Source organism: Doryrhamphus excisus, chromosome 4 (assembly GCF_030265055.1).
Source record: "Doryrhamphus excisus isolate RoL2022-K1 chromosome 4, RoL_Dexc_1.0, whole genome shotgun sequence".
NCBI classification, from domain to species: domain Eukaryota; kingdom Metazoa; phylum Chordata; class Actinopteri; order Syngnathiformes; family Syngnathidae; genus Doryrhamphus; species Doryrhamphus excisus.
In genome coordinates, this window is record NC_080469.1 from 8,896,907 (window position 1) to 8,920,062 (window position 23,156).

Consider the following 23,156-nt stretch of genomic DNA (forward strand, 5'->3'; position numbering starts at 1 on the left):
AGCAAATGTGTGTATTATAACATGATATAAAGAATTAATTTTACTTTTACAACATATCATGAGCAACAGTTTCCAGTTTTGGTGAAAATAGTTGTTGATCATACATACAGTAAAATTCACTAACATACATTAACCTTAGGTGGAAAAAATGGCCAAAAAGTTTTCAATATTCATTTTTACAGTGACTTCAAATAGTTTACTTTGTTGTGTGCTTGCCTTTGTGATTTAAAGTAGGCAAAGTTTCAATTTGAGGAATTACATCAACGTTAGAACACGTTAAAAGATCCAGCTATAGCTGGAAAAGGTATTTACAAAAAGTGTGATTGGTATCTTTCATTGTAACTGTATTATTGTACATTTAAAAGGCCCTTATCGCTCTTTTGTGTTTCATGTAGTCCAGTATAATATGATTATACACTCATTGTGAACATGTTCCTGGCTGAGGTCTGTTTTTTGAAATGGGAACCTGGATATAGAGCAATGATAGTTTAATATCATTAGGAGTAAGGAATCATTAACCATATACTTGTAGCTAAAAATCAACAGCCTGCGTGGCTTGTAAAAGGTCAAAGGTTTACTTCCATAATATTGAGTTTTGCATATCTGACTGAACAAACAAGATAAGCCACATTTTATTTCATCCATCCTATTCTTACTTGTGGAATTTTGGTTTCCATAACAACAAAGTGGTTCAATCCCTGGCTGGTGTTGCATCAGTGCAGGCAAGCCAGCATGAATTTGCAGAACAGACACTTTCTTTTGGCAAAAGCATGATGCAAGACGCACCTGCTATTGCTCTGTGCAGGATGCAGTGTGGCCTTTCCTCCAGAACACAACAGCATCCTCTGGAAACAATCCTAACATCAGTTCAAACAGTGCTGTTGACACGCAAACACACCGCTGTCGTCTGTCTGGTTCGCTATAGTAAACATTTTAGAAGGTCTGGCTGTATTCTTTCAGTTCCTGGATTTAAGACATGAGTTTTACAAAGATGACTCCTTAATCTCAGCAGCATGTTATATCATTCATTGAAGCAGCAATGATTGACAACCATACAAAAAGTACACATTTGTAAGAACATCATCAAGCAAATTTAAATAATAGTCAATGACAACACAACTGAACACAAAGTGCAGTTTTTAAATGAAACTTTATTATTAAGGGGGGGAAAATCCAAACATACATGGCCCTGTGTGAAAAAGTGATTTCCCCCTAAACCTAAAAACTCGTCGGGCCACCCTGGGCAGCAACAACTGCAATCAAGCATTTGCGATAACTTGCAATGAGTCTCGCCGTGGATGAATTCTGACCCACTCATCTTTGCAGAATTGTTGTCATTTAGCAACATTGGAGGGTTTTCAAGCATGACACGCCCTTTTAAGGTCATGCCACAGCATCTCAATAGGAATCATGTCATGACTTTGACGAGGCCACTCAAGTATTCATTTTGTTTTTCTTCAGCCACATGTCCTGGATCATTGTCCTGCTGCAGAACCCAAGTTGGTTTCAGCTTGAGGTCACATTCTGCTTCAGGATTTTTAGCTAGACAGCAGAATTCATGGTTTCATTTATCAGAGAAAGTCTTCCAGGTCCAGAAGCAGCAAAACAGCCCCATACCATCACGATACCACCACCATATTTTACTGTTGGTATGATTTTCTGAAATACTTATATAATATACTATATGTTTTCTGAATTGCAGTATTGTAGTAATGGTTCAGCAGTACTTTTGTCTTGGAACTCTGCCATGCAGGATGTTTTTGTCCAGTGACTTTCTTATTCTTATTATTCCTATTCCTATTCTTTTCTTAACACTGACCTTAACCAAGGCAAGTGAGGCTTGCAGTTCTTTGGATGTTGTTGTGGGGTCTTTTGAGACCTCATGTCTCCATGAGGACCACCATGGCTTTGGTTGGCCGGTCATTCCTGAGAAGGTTCACCGCTGTCATTTTTGAAAATTTTCTCTCACTGTGGTTTGCTGGAGTACCAAAGCTTTAGAAATGGGTTTATAACCTTTCCAGATTTCAATGAATCTCAGCTCAGTTATGTTTTAGCAGGAGGGCTGCGCGGTGGAAGGTATGTCGGCCAACAGTCAGGAAATCAGAAAGACCTGGGTTTGATTCTCCGCTTGGGCATATCTGTGCACAGAATATAGTATGTAAAAAGTAGCATGCATGCTCTCCTTGTGAGTGCGTGGGTTTTCCCTGGGTTTCCTCCCACATTCCAAAAACATGCTAGGTTAATTGGTGACTCCAAATTGTCCATAGGTATGAATGGTTGTTTGTCTATATGTGCCCTGTGATTGGCTGATGAACAGTCCAGGGTGGTACCCCCTGGCATAGGATCCAGCATACCCCCATAACCCTAGGAAGGATAAGCAGCATAGAAAATGGCTGGATGGATGTTTTAGCAGGGGAGGGCAATCACTTTTTCCACACAGGACCATGTAGGTTTGATTATTTTCTCTCTTAATAAAAGTTTTCATTGAAAAACTGTATTTTGTGTTCATTTGCGTCGTCACTGATCGATATTTCTATTTGTTTCATGATCTGCAACCTTTAAGTGTGACAAACGGGCAAAATAAATGAATCAGGAGGACAAACACTTTTTCACACCAATGTAGTTTCTTTGCACTGCATGTGACATCACTTTTTGGAATTTCCATGGTCTCATATGCCAAATATCAAGTCAAAGCTTGCAGTATTTCAATATCAATCATACAAACACATGTAGACTAAACAACCTACACTTCACACAGTAGAAGTAACATGTCAAAGCTCACTTCTCATAGCTTCCAGGAAAGAAAATACATTTTTCTACAGTGAAATAATGCTCCCTCACTGGCCAGCAGAATTTAGGCTCATTTAACAAATACATATATATATATATCTAAATAAGAAAATAAATACATAATTCAGGGAAAATAAACTTTGTGGCATAGATTGTCTATAGTTATACCATATTTCATTTGTATAATTCTTACATACAATATTAATTGAAAACAATGACATTCTGTACAGATTTTTTCACAATTGTCACTCAGCATGACTGACAATATCTAATTTACCTCAGAATCAGTTATTATTTTTTAAACATCTTACGCTACACAAAAAGTCCATTATACTATATTTTCATTATCAAATAAATAAAATTCTTAAGTTACACTGCAAAATTACTCGACACCTTCAGATGTACGCAGGCGTAACCGTCCTTGTATTTCTTCTTCACCTAACATTTACATGTAAGATATATTATTTACCAACATTACCTTTGCTAATTCTCTAACAACTTTCACAGTTATGACAAGAGTCAAAAACAGCACTTTACGGCACAAAAATCACAGTATCGGAATGTAGAGTATGTCCACACCATGCAAACGCAGTCATATCAAACAGTTCAGCCAGACACATTGAATCGTAGACATACACACTGAGATTACAGCTACACAATACTGTCCTACACTCTAAGAGTTCCAAACAGTCAAAGTGTGTTAGGTAGGTCGTCAGAGGTCACACTGTAACAAGGTAACACCGCTACTGTCATTTAATCACCACAATCAGTGAAGGATAAGATAAACAAAACGTACAAAAATGCAATGAAATCAAACTAAGCATGTAAAGTATGACACTTTCATGTAGATGAAATATCACATTGGCAAGTTGATATTTCATAATAATGTCACATGACAGCTTTGGTTCACAAGGCAAATACAAAACCCTTGTAGTTGCTCTACATGGTAGAGTTTCTACTCACATTTGTCCAGATGATTAAGTTCATCTGGAAGTCATGCAAGAAGCAAATTGTTGTTATTTTTGTGTTTGTTTATTGAGGCCCGGCCAATCACATTAAAAACCTAATCCTTATCGGCCTGACAATATCAGCTGCCCTACAGCCAATAAAAATGAGTTCTGGCAGGACAGCTGTGCTGTGTCAGCTGACAGTGATCCTCCCATGGGACGCCACATCCCACTGCACTCATTTGGGGGTCTATTTAAAGCCCTTTACACTCACATTCACTCTCTGCACTGACACGTGCAATGCTGCTGACATGGCTGGAGTAGCAGAGCCCCTAAACCCCGATCTGCATTTTTCAATTTTGTTTCTGCCTGGATATCAAGTAGTCGGGGAGAGATGCTCACTGTAGGGTCACTTACAAGTGTCCCCTGCAGGTTGCATTATGTTCATGTGGATACAGTACATGGGATATATACACCACATCAGAACCACCTGTTGTAATTACATGGACATATCCATTCATTAAAAAAATAATGCTTGATAAAGGCTGCACGGCGGTAGAGTGGCTAGCCCGAGTTGGATTCCACCCTCGGCCATCTCTGTGTGGAGTTTGCATGTTCTCCCTGTGCATGCGTGGGTTTTCTCCGGGTACTGCGGTTTCCTCCCACATTCTAAAAACATGCTAGGTTAATTGGCGACTCCAAATTGTCCATAGGTATGAATGTGAGTGTGAATGGTTGTTTGTCTTTATGTGCCCTGTGATTGGCCGGTGACCAGTCCAGGGTGAACCCTGCTTCTCGCCCAAAGACAGCTGGGATAGGCTCCAGCACGCCCTTGACCATTTCACTGTGCCCTCGAAATGAATGAATGAAAGCTTGATAAAATCATTGTATTTTCAACGGGAAAGGTGAACGATCATGTGGCCTTGAGCTGATTGTTGTTTGTATTCAGTCTGCAGATGTGACTGCTGGTACTCTGACTGCTTAGCCACTTTGCTGCCTTTTAACATACTTCAGATTTTTAAAAACAAAATCAAGATGCATCACTTTTAACTAGAATCACTGGAGTTGGATGCAGTAGGATGCGTTCTCTGACTTTAGCATATGTCGACATCTTTCTTCAAACAATTTCAATGCAACAAGATCTGTGCTTTGTCAGATCCCTGAATGCAAAGCACTTGTAATGTGCAACCTGAGCAAGATCACATTCTCAGCAATGCCATCATTCATTTGCACCCGCACGTATTTGCTGCCCAAACAATGGAGTGAATAAATGAGCGTGACCAATACAATGTGTGAAAATGCCCTTAAAATATGAAGAAATTGCAACTATGGATTATTGTCTGAGACTGGGACAATACAGGACACAATGAAACACTTAGGAAAGCAGGGATTTTCAAAGTGCATTACTATGATAGAGTTGGAGCCTCGCCTACCCCCATTAAATGTATTTTGTCGGCTTTCTGCTCAGGCCAGACTCTTTTTAGCCAGAATTATTCTGCAGTGTCAAGGCGCCCACATGACCTATGCAGGGTTTATCTTTATTTTTCACAAGCTGCTACATCTCCCCTAAGTCTTCTACCTTCTCCCTGGGGAGGCCTGCTGGAAGTATTTGAAAACCCCTGCTCTAAAGGAACCAGGCGGTTAATGATGAAAACGATGACATCCCAAAGCGTACATTTTCATGACATAAAACATCCAGTGTGGTAGATGTATCAAATAAAAGACACATCATTTGGTTCGTGGCTTTTGACAAAATGATCATGCCCCTCTCTCCTCTCTTTGTTTGTTGTTTTCCTCAGAATCAGACCGCTGGCTGCCATCTGCTGGACGTTCTGTGGACTCACGCTCAGATGTTGACAAAATTGGGGATGGTGAATTATCCGTGGCAGTTTTGATCCGTGCAGGACTTCCAGAGCGGCTGTGGCTGCTGCTGCGATGGCGGTGGTGCTTGCTCTTGTGAGGACTGACACTGCGGGACCTGGACTTCATGAGGACAACAGTGCTGTCGTCCTCTGAGCTGAAATCAGAGCTGTCTGAAGAGCTGGCGTCATGGCCTGAAGTGGGGAGCTGGATCTGTGGAGGGGAAATTAAGCACTATTAGCACAACGTGGAAAGCAATATGAAACAGCATTAAATATGCAGCTGAATACAGCACAATAATTCCATCCACACATTCTTATTCTATACTGCTAATATCAATAACAAACATTGTTTGTTATTATAAAAAATAGGGATGCTCCGATATCATGGTTTTATTCTGCCGACTTTGATAACAATCATCCATTACTGAAAACCATTGATTGCGATCGCAGGGATTAATTATACAGTTTTTTTTTTTTTCAATTCCGAGTTGCACTGCTGCTACTGGCTATATGATATAAAAAAGGAACCATATAATTAGCTTAATATAGACAAAAACAAATTTTACTTCTTTAACTGTCATATTAAACCAAAGCTTTTTAATGTGCTACACCCGAAAAAGACAGTTTTCATGCCATGTGTTGGTAGATAAGTTCCACATGACAGACATTATTGTTTTGGCACGCTTGCACGGTGTGAAAGAAAGTAGGGGGACGATACTGCCCAAGATGTTAGTTAGGTCGAGACACGACACAGCACTGCACACTGGATTTTTCACGGATATCGGGCGATAATATTGGTGGCCAATTGAAAGGAGCATCCCTACCCAAAATACCATATAATGTTTGTGTTTACCTGAAATGGCTCAGTTACACCCACAAGGGTGCTCATGTTGTTGCTATAATAACCCAAGATAAAATCCCCTGAGCCTTTAGGCAATTCCTCTTCCGTAAAGGTTACCTGCACAACAATTTGTGAGACAGTCATTGATTGTGAGAGGACCTTGGCTTTAAAAGAGACTTCAGCACACATCCACATTACCTGATGTTCTTGTCTATGAAAATCTGCCTCCTCTTGCTTGGCCCACACGTATCCCACATAGTCTTTATGGTGTTTGAAACCCACCTTGAACAGTAGAGACAGCAGCAATTACAGAGCATGTTTGGCAAGCCCATTTTATGTACATTTTCTACCTTGTACAGTCCAATCCAGTCCCAGGAACTGCGGGAATAGTTGGGTGCCACTTTGAATTTGGCTATAGCTTCAGCAATACTATTCCACTCATCCTCCACCAGGAGTGTGACCAAGGGGACATCCACCTTGTAAGGAAACTGGAGAGAAAATTGGTCATACTCAGAATTATAAGGATTTAATTAACAAGAAATGCCTAGTTGCAGATGACCACAGTGTATCTCACCGGTCACCAAGCTTGTATATGTGACCCAAAAAGTTAACATAGATACATAAGCTGGAATTGAACCAGGTACCTTTGGGTTGTGAAGTAGGAACTTTATCAACCAAGCCATGCCATCATTGTCAAATCTACAAAGTGACTTTTCACCAGCAGGGGGCACCATTTAAATTGCCCATTAATTTTAAATGGGACCTCTCTTGCTGAGCTATACAGCTTTTAAAAGACTTAGAATAATAATGTGTGTAATAGCAGAGTGAGCCAAATAATTCTAGTGTGAGTTCCCATCATGCTTTGCTGCACTGCTGTTTAAATAGCTGTTAATATTTTGTGTTTAATGTTATGCGATTTTTTGGTAATTCCATGTATAGATAAATTAATACACTGTGTATATTGAAATACACCGTGCATTTACTTCTGTGTTCTCTACCATTCATCTGACACCATAACTCTGTATTTCTATAAATAATTCACATAATGCATTGCATTGACAGACTGCTGAGGATAAGCGTATGGAAAATGAACGGATAGTTATAGCTATGTTTATAGCAGCAGCTGTCTCTTGTGTCCCTGCAGTGATCCAGTAGTCTGCACATTACAGATGAGAAAACAAAGAATAATAGGAGTGTAAAAGTGACTATTGGATGTTATTTCATATCCAGAGGGCTATAACAATGGTAAAATTGTGTTTAGAAAGTATACTACTTCACAAAACGGGTCTGGAACCAATTAACCCCGATTAGCGAGGGACGACTGTACAGTTAAAACACACAAAACATGAACACATTGCAAATAAAATGTAACAGGATAAAAAATAGCACTAAGTAATGTGTATCAAAAATAGTTTGTGTCCCCGTCCCCAAGGAGGTGGTCTCACCTGCAAGGTAAAGATGGAAGAGACGGGTTTATGGTCGCTGACCATATATTCCATGTGGCTTCGGTAGTAGTGCTGTGTCACTTTGGTTCCGCTGCTCAGCCCAGAAGTAGAACTACGCTTCCCTGGGCTGGCAGCCGGCGCTGTGGCTCTGAGGCGCCACAGGATTCGGTCAGTCCAGGCTGGTTTACGCTTCTTTCCACTGGGAGGAGAATAAGAAGCAAGAGAAATATCTTTAAATTATTGATTTATTGATTGATTATTAATAAAGCTGCTGTACGAGCCTTATAACAGATAGACAGTGTATTGACTAAAAACAGCTGCTTCACCAACCTTGTGTCGTATACATTTGTCCCGACATCAAACTTGTACGTAGGAGGGAATTTGAGGGGACCCTCATGAAAACCCTCCAACACGGTCTCACTGTCCTTTGCCATGTTTAACTGTAATAATAAAGGATGAAATAACAATGTCTGCATTGTGTGCATGGCGTGTCAGAATCTCTCATGCCCCCTTGTGGCCAAACACATACAATCAGAGTACATAACAAAAATATTGCAAAAATAATTAAAAAAAAAGTAATTTTTACTCACTTTGAACATAGATGAAAAACATGATCTTACCTGATCTTTTTCCCACAGCATGGAAAATTTGTTATTTTCGATGGCTGTTTTTACCACTTGCATTTCCAAGTCATCTATGCGGAAATTGAGATCACCAAACCAGAACACCAAACTGGAGAGATAAATAGGACACTAAATTATATACTTGCACATGTGCCACACAAAACGTATGTCTGTGCCAGATAAAAGTGGTATGAAAACGTTTGGGCACGCCTGATCATTTTCAAGATTTTCCTCTATAAATCACTAGTTGTGGGGATCACCATTCTTCATGACTGAGCTCACTACATACAGTTACGTATGTGCTTATCACTGTGTGTTCTTCATGCTTGTGACCTACTCATGGTCGAGAACACCAGAGGCAGCCTGGCCCTCAAACTGCTGCTGTTGCAGGATGCTCTCAAAGTCGTCCATGCGCTGATCCGAGTTTTCCATGTGAGCCGGCAGGTGGCAGTTGAGAAAGCAGATTGTGTGTCCGAACACTGACATGCGGGCACTGACTCCGCCTTTGTTACCCTGTGGCACACACACACACAAAGATCATTGAAATCAATACAGGCAAAATGGTGAGAAAGTAATTTGAGGTAGTGATGCTGTGGGTAAGTTATTTTTTATTGCGTACACAGGTTACAGGTATGTGTCTTTGCCTTAGCTATAACAGGAAATTTATTCGGCGTGAGTCACAGAATAATCATTACCAACAAAGTGTACATGCACAGTAGGAGGGAGAAGAGAATTTTGTAGATGTACTCCCATTGTTCTCCTGTATGTTCTCCCTCACTGAATAACGAAAGAGGCTTCAGTGTATAAAATGTGAAGAATGTGCTGACGCTTGCCGTGCAGGGTGGACAACAGCAGGATTTAACTTAGAAGTCAGTGTTGCATAACTCTGCAGGCAGTTATTTATGCAAATGCCCAGCAATGAGGACAATCTGCATGTAATTGGCTATACTTGATGAAAAACAGGTGCTACAGAATGTGCCAGTCATGCAAACAAAAACTAAAGTAACCTTTTTAGGATGGATACGTCTCCATTGCATTGCCATATATAGTATAACCAACATTTTTACACATAAAATGACTCAATTAAGCATTACATTAGACTTTGCTAGTTTTGCTTTGATTGAAAAATTGTATATATCCATCCATCCGTCCCATCCAATCCATCCATTAATTTTCTATGCTGCTTCACCAGCCAATCACAGGGCACATATAGACAAACAACCATTCACACTCACATTCATACCTATGGACAATTTGGAGTCACCAATTAACCTAGCATGTTTTTGGAATGCGGGAGGAAACCGGAGTACTCGGAGAAAACCCATGCACACACAAGGAGAACGTGCAAACTCCACACAGATATGCCCAAGCAGATAATCAAACCTAGGTCTTTCTGATCTCCTGATTCTTTAGCCAACACGCTAACCACAGTCCACAGTGCAGCCAAAAATTGTATAATATATCGTCATTTTTGTCAGGGTGTAGTTTTTTCTCTGAAACTGGATTTCATTGTTGTGATGGACCTAATGCTGTGGCTGGTGGGTGTATATTTAAGTATGTACGTCTCTGTTGCAGTGTGAATATTTCATAACACAGTCCTAATTAGAGGGTCGTGTCAGGGGCCTTCTCACCCAATAACCTCCCAGGCCGGTGCGGGTGGTCTCAGTCTGGACTCCACGGAGGAAAGGTAGATGGTAGTACTTGGCAAAAACCAGCAACAGCACACCCTGCATCCTCTGGGAGGTCACCTGAACGACAAAATGGTAGAAGAGACAGCCATTTACCTTGATGAAAGAATGAAAGGTATGTGGAATTCTTGGTGACGACAAGGTTTTGACATGGCTGTGGTTTACGATAAGCCCTCACTGTAGAAAATTTGACTTGTTTGTGGGTCATTTGTTGCCTTTCTGTATGCCTTGCCATATTATGCAGATTTTGACATTTGTGAATGGTAAGTCTACAATACACATTGTAGATGGTTGAATTTAGCACATGCTCTGGTTAAAGTACAACCTAGATAACAGAAGTGTTTGCATGCTATTCAACGCTTCCCAGTGGATGTTTATGGTGATACTGCTGTGTCCCCCCTCCTCCCACCTTCCTCCACTGGTCCACTCATCCCAACTGCAGGCCAGTGAAGCATAACCAGACTGAGCCTGAAATGCCCTGTGGCCAGTAATGGAGGCTTCTATCTCTCCATTTCCACGTGACTAAAGAAACTATAATGCCTGTGCTGTTAGTGGCTGGATTTAAAGCTTTGCTGCATAATACTTTCAAATTAACTGTAAATTGGATCAACTTTTTGGATGCATTTCTCTATGGTGCCTACAGAAAAAAAATACATAATTTAAGAAACCCCTCTGAGTGAGTACAACCACAAATTTTAAACTAGATATGTAGTTGTAGACAATTTCATTGTTTGCATTCACAGCCAGGTAGTTCAGCAGGACAGTCAGTGGTGTATCACACTGGTGTTTCTGTTATTTGCATCGAATACTATGTTTCTAATCCAGTCTAACGTTATTTTTCAGCAGTCTTCAACTGATGTAGCTGACCACGATAGCTGAAGAACATCAGTCCTAAGGCCCATCAACACTGACAACATAGTGATCCAGAAATAAAACAGCACCCTGGGAGACGTTTGTCTCACTCTTTCAGCTTGACAGCTGATTCATGCTCCAAGAGATGATTACGTCGCTCACCATGCCAACAGTGGCAGACAACATCAACTGCTTGTGCCAAAATTGCAACTGTATGGTAATATGGTATTAATTAAACTATATGTTTATGACATTGATTGTAGTGTAGCCACTGTACCATACTAAATGACGTTGCTTTAATTTGACATTTAACTACATGAGAGAATATATCAGAACTACCTCTCAGTATGAAGAATGCAACCATAATATTTTGATTAAAATGGTCATAGTAGACCTACCGATACTGAAAGTCATCATCTTTTTGGGTTTTTTGGACATTTTCAGATTTTCTGCCATGTTCCAATAAGCAAGTGGTTGATCACTCTATGGCCTACACCATGGGCATATACTGTTGTTGTTGTTGTTAAGTACTAACAAACAAAATACATTTAAATCAATATGGAGTAACATGGTCATAGAGGCGGCCATAATGTACATACAAGTCACTGAGGATGCGACCCAGTGCATCCATGAGATGTTTCTTATAAAATAAATTTGAAAGAAATCTGAAAGTGTTATGTATTGGCGATTGTATTTCAAAGCAAAAAAAGGCGCCGAGGGAGACTGAAACAACAACAGTCAGACATTGCGCAACGAGCTTGTCAGAGAGCGGAAGATAGCGGACACGCTAACATTACACGCTTGTTATAAATCATCACTCCATTTGTTGCTCAGGGTACAAAATGAGTTGAGGCAGCGGCAGCAACAGAGCAGAGACCTCATGAGCCATCAAATAATGAATAGAAGCGGAACTGCATTTTTAATAACCGAGCACATGTTCCTAACCAAAAACCATTACTGACCAGCACATATCCAAAGGGGCTGAGTCTCTCCATGCAGACCTCGCTCCACTGGTCCGTGAAGAGGACATCTTTCAGACGTTTGTTAATCATAGAGTTCACTTCCTGCAGCCTTGGATACATACAACACAATGCACAGAAGTCAGGGGGAGCAAACACAAGAGTGCCATTTGATCATCATTTACAACAGGAAGAGAGACTGCTCATTAGTCAGAATTGTGTGGATGGAGCCACATCCACATGAACCAATGTTTCATGGAAGATGGTTTATGTGGAAAACCACTGCTGCCACTGTGAAACACTCACCCGATGATGTACATGTCTGTGTTTCCATCGCCTACATTCAAACCCAGCAAGCAGGTGATGTCATCAGGGGGTGTAGCCGAACCCACATTCCAAGTGATGATGTGCACCCTGTTGGCAAAGACTCTGTTATGAGATTATCTCATCATCTAATGTTTTTCTTCTTGGCTGCAACCTTAATTTCAGGAATGACAATGGCATTCTTATATAAGTGCATATCTTTATGTCAAATTCTACTGCAGAGTTATTTGATTTTGATTTGATTTACTGTGAATAACCTAAACCCCAAAGTTCCCAAAGTGTGGCACATACATTGTCATGGGGGTACATTAACATTTTTTTAACAGCGTGACTACATTGGTGAGTTATGGAGTGTACTTGAATGGTTCACCACAGCACCTACACAGTATAGGCAGTACAGTGCAGAAGAAAGGAGACAGACATGAAGCTGTTCATTGTTCTGTATGCCTTATATGAACAGATTTGGTGTTTGGTGACCGCGTTGTGCATTGCGAGTGTTTCATTTAGAAGATTTCATTCATATAGTGAGCTAATTTTATTATTATAATTATTAAAATTATTATAATTTATCCAAAATTATTTAAATTATTTGTGCAATTTACTGTTTACGCTGTACATTGTTGATCACATTTGATGTCATCAATTTATTCTCCACATTATTATTTATTATTTATTATTACACGGGAGCCAGGCAACGACATTTCGTTGGCAATTTCACTGCTGTGTTATTGTGCAATGACAATAAAGAAAGTCTAACCTCTAACCTCTAACCTAATTGAGAGCTTCTACTGTGGCGCTACGATGAATCAGTGCTTTAACTGACCTATGAGCCTCTAATTTGGCACAAGATTTTTGTGGTGCAACGATTAAGACCAGAAGAACTATATAAACAATGCTTTCTTGGCACATCAATAGGTATCTGCTGAATAACTAAAATGTAGCAGTTGTGAAGTCTTGAATAAAGCACAAATAAGTTGAGCTATTTACAGTATAACATTGGCATTATGTGAGCAATTACATAATATATAGTTTTCTTAATATTAAAACAGCACTGCTCATGTTGCTAAATAATGTGAACAATACAAAAGAAACACTTCTAACTTTGAAGTGGTGCAGTTGTCCATTACAATACAGTTATACCAAAACTGCAACTACAATGACATGATGTTTTCGATGAGTAAATATCATAATGACAGATACGCCAATAAGGAGACCTAAATGCTTGTGTACAGCATCGTGTTGCTATACTGCCTACATGTGAGTGCGGCTGTGTGAGATGATGTTCGTAAACTGATCTAGTTCAGTCCTTAAGTGGAGGCATGTTACAACATGAGTATTGCGAGACATGAGTCAGCAAACTTGCCTGAAATCTTCCACAGTGTGGGCCTGAGTGTCAGCAGTGCCTGCAACCGACAGAGCTCTCTGGGCATGAGGGTTAAGGTGAGAGGGTAGAGGCTTGCTGGCAGGTGGGTGGGGCACCGAGGCAGCTCTGACCGCATGGTGTCCTGGACCTTTCGGACCAGCCTTGATGCTGGGTCGATCCCCTGAGGTTCTGATGGGGGAACTGGAAGCAGGTTTTGCACGACTTGCTGCTGCACCGTCGGGGGCACAATGGCCCTGGTTATCCACTGGTGTGGGCTCAGCTTTGGGTTCAGATATGTCTACGGAACCTTCTACTCTAGCACTCCTCTGGGGCCGACGAGGCCTGGCAGTTACGGCAGGCACCCCAGCCGTGGGCTCATGTGTTGGATGTGATGGATTTGGAGCAGGAGTTTGCGATGTTGCTGCACCTTCTGCAACAATGGGGTTGTCTGCTGGCATCTGGTTTTGGCTCATGTTGTCTTGCTCCATTTTCCTTTTATCTCTATAAAAAAAGACAGTTGTAACTGAACAGAAAACAACAGAACATAATATTTTAAAGTAAAAGCAACTTTCCCTCATTATCATCACCTGATACTAATCTGACACTACATTTCTTATGTTATTAACCCAGTAGGGTTAAAAATGTTTTATTATGGAGACAATGTGATGCTGGAACTGATTCAAATAGTAGTAAAGACTGTTTGGAAATTAGAATAACTTATGTTTATCTTTGGAGGTTCCGCTGCCAAATTTCCACAAATGAAAAATAATCAACAGAGCTCACTATCCCAATAATGTCCCAACAGGAAGTCAACAGACAGTCCCCTGATGGGACTGGCCTGATTTTTGCTGTTTAAAAGCCTCAAAAATACATTGTTGCAGCAGCAATACTTGCCAAAGGGCATATACATTAACATACAATAATGCAAATAAAATACAATAACACTGATGTTGTGGTATATTTTGTGGTGCATTTTATGAGAAAACAAGTACACACTGTACCACCCAGTCTCCTTTTACCTAATGTGTCTGCCTTTCCTGCAGTAACCAGGGAGATGCACAGTCACTTCATATCAGCTGAGTGCACCTGATACACACACACACACGCTAACACACTACACACAAGGAGGGACTTGCATGATCCACAACAGCACAAGTCAACAGTACAAGGCACATTGTGCCTTGGGGCTGTTAAGCTAATTTATTTAAAAATCAAATTCCATTCGAGAATAATAATTCAATCCCATGTAAAAAAGATTTTAAATCTTAACAATTGATCTGTGAGCAACGGCAAGTTGGAGAAACAAAAAGTGACAATGATAATGAAAATGGCTTGACAACAATGGGAAAAGATGCCATTAAAATAAACCCAGTTTCTCATTTGTTAAATCCTATTAAAAAAAAGAACACACAGATTTATTGAAAATGGAAAATGGCAACATTTAAACACAGGGAGTTAAAAAACTGTCAGTAATTGCTGAGACCTTTAGAAGGGGTACGATTAAATAATAGCTTTAATTCACATAAGCAAGAAACTGTGACAACCTAACCCAGATCCATCAGTCTATGATGTACAAGATGCAAGTTTGCATTAAAAATATCTGTGTCATGTGTTTGTATTTTTGGAAACAGGTGTCACTTAGTGTTGCTGTGTCTACTATGCAGCAAACATGAACTCTTCTTCCTGTCCATGTCATTATGTTGGTAATAATTAAATAGGGCTGATGACCTTGAAGGAATGGAGACCATGACTTTCATGCAGAGAGCAACAGTCCACATGCTCTCTCTCTCTCGCTCTCTCTATCTGTGACACACTCGGCACGCTTTCTCTTTGTCTGGGAACAACGTGTTCCTATGCTCCATTTATGGCTTTTACAGAGGCAGGGGTTGCAATTGAGGGCAATTATGCTAACGTGGGAGGGGGTGGGTCTTAAATGATAAGAGTAGAGATAGATGAACAGTTGAGTCAATAACCAGCATCATCTTTTCTGGTGTCTACATAGAATAATGGTCATAATAAAAGAACACAGGAGGTAAGAATCTCGAGGTCAGTAAAGGTAAATCCTGTAAATGTCAGCACTGTTTTATGATGGGATAAAATCAGCATTCAGAGGACTAGACACAAATATGTATTTCCCCAAATGTATGTCAGAGCAACAGCAAAAAAAATATTTTGCACTGGGAACAGTCAAGACAGATTAGCATTTTGTATTCCGCTCACGTCCACAGAGGAGAGAGCAGAACAATTTGATAATAACAAATGTGTCATGGTGTTTACATGCAGCCTCCCGAGAGCAAGAGGGAAGCAAGAGCCATAGAGGATGTAGAGGAATTCAAACAGCAAGCTCCACCTTGTCCTGTTTAGCTCCCTAGCTCCTGACAACATGAAATGACGACTGGTCATGACATCTTTAGATGTTCATGAAAACTCCTCAATAGATACACTTGCAGAAAATATCATAATAGTCAATACGTTATCATATATTCCAGTGTGAAATCAGACTTATAACTTAAGTTGCATGAAGAAGAATTGCAAACTATAATAATAAACATATCAACATATTATTCATAGACTTCAAAATGGAGCACTATTAAGTAATTATCTCATTAGGCCAGTGGTTCACAATTATTGTTTGCCATGCCCTCCTGGAAGGGGAATTTTTTTTTTCACGCAACCAAGTGAAATACAATTGAGAACATGATAATAATTTATCTGTACAGAGCACTGTATGAGTTGTTGACACAATGCTTCTGCATACAATCCAATTGATTATCAAAACAAATGAACAAAATGAACTGCGATAATGTCTGCAAGAACTTAAAATAATTTCCAAGTCAAATGTACTCATCCCACTCGGACACCCCTCCACGACCCCCAGGGTAGCCCGCCCGACTATGTGAGAAGTACTGCATTAGGATGTTTGGGTGCACCTATGAGTGTACAATAATAGTCACACTCTGCATGAGTAGCCTTCAAGCTCAGTGCCTATCATGTTCAGTTCACATCGCCTGCTGTTTAATGTTTGACATCACAGCCAAGGAGAGTGTTGGCATTCAGGGCCTCTAGGGGCCATATGTCCCTGTGAGGCCCACACTAATGTTGACCTCCACACTAATGACATGCTGCCACAACTGGAAATGTTGCCTCCAGGTCCTAGCACCGATCCCTGAGCACCACTATGCTCCATGTTAGGCTTCAGCCTCCTGATCGGGCCACAGCTCCAGCGACAGCATGTCAAAAATATTGAGATTACAGTCAACATTTTCTGATAACATCAAATATACTGATGCAAAAATGTAAGAAGAAATATCAATATAGAATGGCACTCAATGCTAAACTATTAGGCTTGGCATCAATGTACTCATTGATCCACTACAGAATGGCATTTGACTCATTTAATTCATTAATTCATTTTTATTTGAGGTGACCAAATGTCCTGTTTTCGCAGGACACCTGGTTGTCATGGATTTCTTTTTTTAGTAAGTAATGAGAATGTCCTGGTTTTCGTTGTTTTTCATGGGGCCGATTGTGCTAGATTTTGTGCTATCCTGCTCACTAACGTTCATTGTGTAACAGCATATATACAGTGGATACCCGCACATTCGTGATTCAGCATTTCTAGTCGTAAAATTATTGTTTTGTTTTTTTCCCTCTGAAAATAGGCCAGAAAACATCTCATTCACCGTAGGTCTGTAATCATACATAAATATACGACAGTAGACGTCAAATTTACAGTTTATACAGTACATGTACCACTGTAAGAAAGCCCACTATTTGTACACGTTTATATCTTTATGCATCATCTATAATGTTTTTTGACCAAGGTTTGAGCTTTCACACGGCCCTTGAACGCACCGCAGTGGTGTGTAGACATGCAAAAGTTTGTTTGGTTATGGAAGCTCTACATTCAACTGTCAATCTGTCCTCAAAACTTATAGCAATATGAATATGAGTTGATATACGATCATAAGTCATTACAGGAATTAGAACAGGCAAGCAGTGTGGACATGGCTTGGACGGCTAGTGCTGCCCTAACAACCAGACTAAAGGGTATACCGTGACTCTGTTTCTGATTAGCATTCTTGAGTGGTGAGAAGCTACCTATACATTCTATACTTTAAATGTATACTTTTACTAAGTGTGTGAGTTATATTTAGGGCCTAAACCCAGATTGCCTCATGAGTAAACAATGGAAATGAATGAGAAAAGGGAGTTCTGGAGCTTAGTCTAATTTTTATGAGTGTATCAATTATTTGTGTTTTTACACCCATTTGCTGGTGTCCCTAGGATATAACCCCCATAAAAACCAGGGCTTCAATGTATCAGGCTTTTTTTGGGACAGTACAGAAGTGTACTGATTTCCCACATGGTATCCAATGAGTGAGGGACAGGAAGTGTGCCTCACAGTGCAGCCCAGCCTTTGGTTAGCAGTAGTGCCAAGAATAATCTGCCTGGAGAAAATCTTTCATTTTTGAGAACACTTTGCCTTCCGGTCAAATATGCAAACGGACAAAGACAAGTGGTAAGACCAAAACAGGGTGCCAGCATTGTTCAGCAGAGATCGAGAGCAAGGCATTTCATAAAATAACACTTTTAGGAATCACACTTTTCCTCTTACATGGGTCTGCATCGGTGCATTTCCTTAAAAATTACCGTACACCAGGGTTGTCAAAAGTGTTGGCCAGGGCCATTTTTGGCTTACAGCTCATTTTGTATTGGCCCTTGGAGTATTATCAAAATTAATTTGTTATGAATGAGAGATATTATTACATCTTTAATGTACAAAATGTATCAAATTATGAATTAACTGCAGGTTTACATCATCATTCCAACAAAGGCAAATAAAGGCCATTGGTGACCTGCAGCTCCTTTTTTTTATTGTGCTGTGGCACAATGAAAAACATACGAGCATCAAAGTGTAAAATATAAAACATCTTTGACTTTTCACTATGTGGCTGTCAGTGGCAAAAGTTTAGACATGCCTGCCCTGGCCTACACATGTTCCTTCCTGTCAAGACTGAAGCAAAAGTGTTGCACAAGTCGTGCACACATAGTGCAACATCTTTACACTATCTACAGGAAGTGAGTGAGTGATAATCAGGGCCAATTCAACTAAACACACACAATCATGCGCTCTCATTGCGATCAAATTACCTCACTAAATATCAAACCGCCACCGCATTTGTGCAGAACAGAAATTGCAGTGAGCCTGATCAACCCTGATGCCAATGTAGTACATCCTGTGAGCATACTGTGTATACTGTATATATGCAACACTTTTGTAACATTTGTATTTCAGTACTCTTATCCAAAGAAAAGCTACTTGCATATATTGGTGAGGTATTCTCAGCATGTACTTTTGTCATCTGACCGAAGGCTGCACATAAATATATATGCATAGAGTAGGGACTTGATTTGACGACTTTTGTATTACATGATACAAATAAATATGTAGGTTATTTTTAATTAATCATATAACAGATTCTGAAATAGACTTTAAAGGGGATCTATTATGCTTTTTCCACATTCTGACCTATAAATGTTGTTTATTTTTAATTAATCATATAACAGATTCTGAAATAGACTTTAAAGGGGATCTATTATGCTTTTTCCACATTCTGACCTATAAATGTTGTTAGAATGTTGTATTAAACATTAAGAGCTCATTTGCATACTGTGAAAGATATGACTAATGTCTCAAGGAGGAACATAATCATGTGGCCTAATTAGAGAGCTGCTTCAAGGACATGATTGGACAGGAGAGGATGAGGATCATTTTACTTCAGTGTTTTGCCATCATGGTTGCTGCTGGGTTTGTGAGATGTTGGCAAAAAAAAACATAGGGGATGAGTATAATGAAGATGCATTTATATATTTTTGGCAGTGTGTATATTAATTATGTGTATAAACATGGGGAAATTGTGGGTCAGATATTAAGGTTTGTATGGTTAAATGAATGCAACAAATTACAATGCTATGTTATTTTAAAAGACAGGTACTGTACAGTAGAAATACAACATGTAGACCTAAGCATGCCTGTGGGTGTTTATATTCGTCACTTACCGGTTTGGGTGATGACAATTCTTCAGCGAGCCAGCAGACTTCTACCAAGATGTACCCCCCAAGATATCTTACAGGTAAAGATATTCTTCAACTTTCATTTCCTGATGACAGCATCGGCATCCCAGCTCCTGTCGTCCTCGGCCAGAGGGAGCAGGTGGGGTGGGCCACACGGACAAGCAGGCTACATCGCTCGGACACACAACGCCGCCTCCTGCTTCTTAAAGAGACAAACACTACACTAATGTCACCGTGTGTCCTTCAGAGCGGCGTTTCCGTGAAGGACACTGAGCGTGTGTGACCGAACAGCACCGTGACACCTTCCAGTCTGACGCTAGTACTACACTAAAATAAACAGGTTTCGTTTGTCTGTGGTTGACTGAGCTGAATGCTGGCTACTAGGACTTGGACTGCTATAAGGTATCATCCAGCTGTCATGAAACCACACTGCCGTCTAGTGGTTACTCGGAAGAAATACATGAAAACACAGCTAGGCTTTTTTTTTCTAGATTAAAGGTGATGTCTGTTATGGTTGGCTGCTGCAATGAGTGTCCCGCCCCCTTCCTGCTCAGTGCATACAAGCCACACCCCCAGGTAACACTCACAGACAGGAAAAGGTGACGCACGTGAATGTGCGCGCACTATACTATATATATTATATTTATACTATAAGGTAGATATATGGGACTTGGTCATTTTAAAAGCAGACTGAAAATTGGGAGCACTCCTGGTATAGTATATTACTAGTGTATTTCTTGCAGCAAAAATCATCCGTGAACGTGAATATATGCAGTGAAACAACAGTAAATGCTGAACATGTTGCTGTATTATTAAACCCCCTTGACCACGCCCACTTTTTTCATACATGAAACCTTTGACGTGGCACGATGTCCGGAACTGACGTCACATATCCTTTCTTTTTTTTAAAAATTTCATCATCGTCAGTCGTCAGCAGCACTGCTCTCACATCTGCTTCAAGTCTCTGCTGGGTCACAGCAGGTTCCGGTCCAGTCGCCATGTGGCTGCTTGTGCTGTTCGGTGTCCTTCAGTCCGTATCTTCATACGAGGTGGATGTCAGCAAGCTGGACGGACTGGCTCGGGCCAGAGTGGAGGTACGGAACACTTGGGCTCAAAATCATTTTTTCATACATATTATGGCGATGATGAAAATGGATTCGTGCTTAAACACCAGCAGCAACGTTGGTATCAATTTAAAGACAGCTATTATGTGGGCCATCCAATATTGGTATCGATCCGATAACAAGGGAATCTACTACTGGCTCTAATTCATATCATCCAAGGCACTCTTGTATCCAATAACTTATTCTCTTAGTTTCTGAAGCCCAATTTAGCAATACAACAAAAAGACACATAATTATGAAAATAACAGAAGAAACTGAAAAATGTAGATCTCATCAAGCTGATGAGGCCCTGATGTGTATATTTGGGTCTAATATGCAACATATTTGTTTGAGGTGCAAACAAAGAGGTGAATAATAGGCAGTTGGAGGGCGTGTTCCTCTTTGTAAAATTTTGTGTTCCCTGAGGCACACGGTGCAACAAAAGCATGATATCTATCACTATTGTAGTTATGGGCACACCTGCAACTCGAAACCTAAGTCCTGAGAACCTGAGTACACCAAGATGAAGCAAAGACTGAAGCAAATCCAAGTGCAGTCATTGCATGTTATTCCATGTTGCATTCCATGAACCATTTTAATCATGAACTTTCATTTCAGACGTGTGGTGGATGACAACTGAACAGGCTCAGAGAGGTAAATTGTGTTAGAAAATGTGACAAATGCTTGGTAGATATGTCCCTAAAGATCCACTTTTGTCTGCAGGTCAAAGCCTTTGTGGTCCAGGATATTCCTCTTTAGTATCCTTTGACACATGCTGCATCCTCGTTTACAAACCATGCTGCTCGGGACCCTTGATGCAGCTATGTAAGGTCACCACGATCATCCAGGACATCCAGGCTTTCCAATGATATGCGATTTGTTGGGATTTGGCCAATGAAATCGAAGCATGTTCTATGAGTCCAAAAGAAGTTTTCTAGCAATGGCATAGAAACACTGTTTACAAGTTTCAACATTGTTAGAGCCGTCTAGGCATAAAATAACACCCCTATAGTGTATAGGGGGTTCAGAGTTGAGTTTTAAATCGGCCTGAATTGTGGTCACAACAGTAACCCCTGCTATTATTATGATTAAATAATTATTGTGGGTGTTGTGAAATAATTAAAACCTGTTGTCTCGGCAAACAAGTCTGGCGCTTATGTAGTATATTTCACTCAACATCACCAACATTACTGGCACCTTGTGGCCTGTGTAGAATACTACATAATCACAATTTGAATGTATCTTCTGATTAGTATTTTATTTCATGAAACATTTTATGCTTAATTTAGACAAAAATTGCATAACATTTGGTTAAAGATACATGTGTAAAATTTTAATGACAGTTGACTCAGAAGAAAAAATTAGATTGCATCATTAACATGCAATATTGTTATTGAGGTTTAAGTTCTATCGCCCTATCGTTGGCAAAATTGACATGGTTTCATTACTACTTGGATGTACGATATCTAATGTCTGCCAGTTCTTAACCAATTCCCTTTAGCCATAATCTGGTGATGAAGCACATTCCTGGGGCCGACCCTGAGCTAGTCCTACTGAATCATTACTACGAGGAGCTGGACGTAAGTTAGTCTTTAGTCTGCAATTAAACTAAAAACGATAATTTGTAGTAAAAAAAAGGCTTTGTGTGTTTGTTGTGTTTCCTCAGAGAATCGCCTTGTCTGACATGACCCGCTCAGAGATCAATGAGTTGCTGGCTAAGCTGGGCTTCTATAAGAAGGCCCAGGCAGACGATGAGGTACCAGAGGAGTTCCGCTTCTCCCCCGCCAAAGACAGCCCGTTCAAAGATGAGCCAGTGGCATACAAGCCCGCCACTTCCTCTGTGGTCACTGAGAACACCACCTCTTCTTCACCAGAAGAAGAAGGCTCTGAAGCCAAGCACACTGACCTCTAATGGTGTCAGTAACACAAGGTTTGTGACTGCTGCTACACGAGGCTAGCAGATCCTGAATCAGAGGGCCTAACATTTCGCTGCAGGACTTTTTTCTGCTCCATCAGCTGTCTTTAGATTGCCTCACTTGTGTCTGCTGCCCTCCTGCTGATACCGAATGATGCCACAGGCTACAAATCTGCTGATTGGCTTGAGGTTGATGCTGTATGTACTGGTGGGTGGGCTGCTACACACAAGAGTGACACAGTGTAACCACTAGAAACCAATAAAACTGGTTTCACACTGAAGCATTTTCTGGTTTTTTTTTTGCACAAAAAAGAATGAAATGAGGTAAATGCATGCATCTTAAAAACTGCAGTGTAAAATGTACTG

The 23,156-nt window shown here is 40.3% G+C and overlaps 2 protein-coding genes across 2 annotated transcripts; one reads left to right on the forward strand and one right to left on the reverse strand.

The window, feature by feature from the left end:
- Nucleotides 1–958: 958 nt before the first annotated feature.
- Nucleotides 959–20,204, reverse strand: inpp5jb (inositol polyphosphate-5-phosphatase Jb). The gene is made up of 13 exons (XM_058071397.1): nucleotides 19,758–20,204; nucleotides 13,695–14,195; nucleotides 12,314–12,421; nucleotides 12,011–12,119; nucleotides 10,140–10,256; nucleotides 8,846–9,021; nucleotides 8,506–8,617; nucleotides 8,216–8,325; nucleotides 7,886–8,084; nucleotides 6,791–6,928; nucleotides 6,639–6,722; nucleotides 6,453–6,557; nucleotides 959–5,810 (listed from the first exon to the last, which is right to left on the reverse strand). Exons 2-13 carry the CDS (start codon nucleotides 14,180–14,182, stop codon nucleotides 5,496–5,498), a joined length of 2,061 nt encoding a protein of 686 aa, XP_057927380.1. The 5' UTR covers nucleotides 14,183–14,195; nucleotides 19,758–20,204; the 3' UTR covers nucleotides 959–5,495.
- Nucleotides 20,205–20,671: 467 nt separating this feature from the next.
- On the forward strand, nucleotides 20,672–23,139 carry selenom (selenoprotein M). The gene is made up of 5 exons (XM_058070903.1): nucleotides 20,672–20,866; nucleotides 21,494–21,529; nucleotides 21,599–21,633; nucleotides 22,377–22,455; nucleotides 22,542–23,139. The coding sequence occupies exons 1-5, from the start codon at nucleotides 20,771–20,773 to the stop codon at nucleotides 22,785–22,787; spliced, it is 492 nt and encodes a 163-aa protein (XP_057926886.1). The 5' UTR covers nucleotides 20,672–20,770; the 3' UTR covers nucleotides 22,788–23,139.
- Nucleotides 23,140–23,156: the final 17 nt, after the last annotated feature.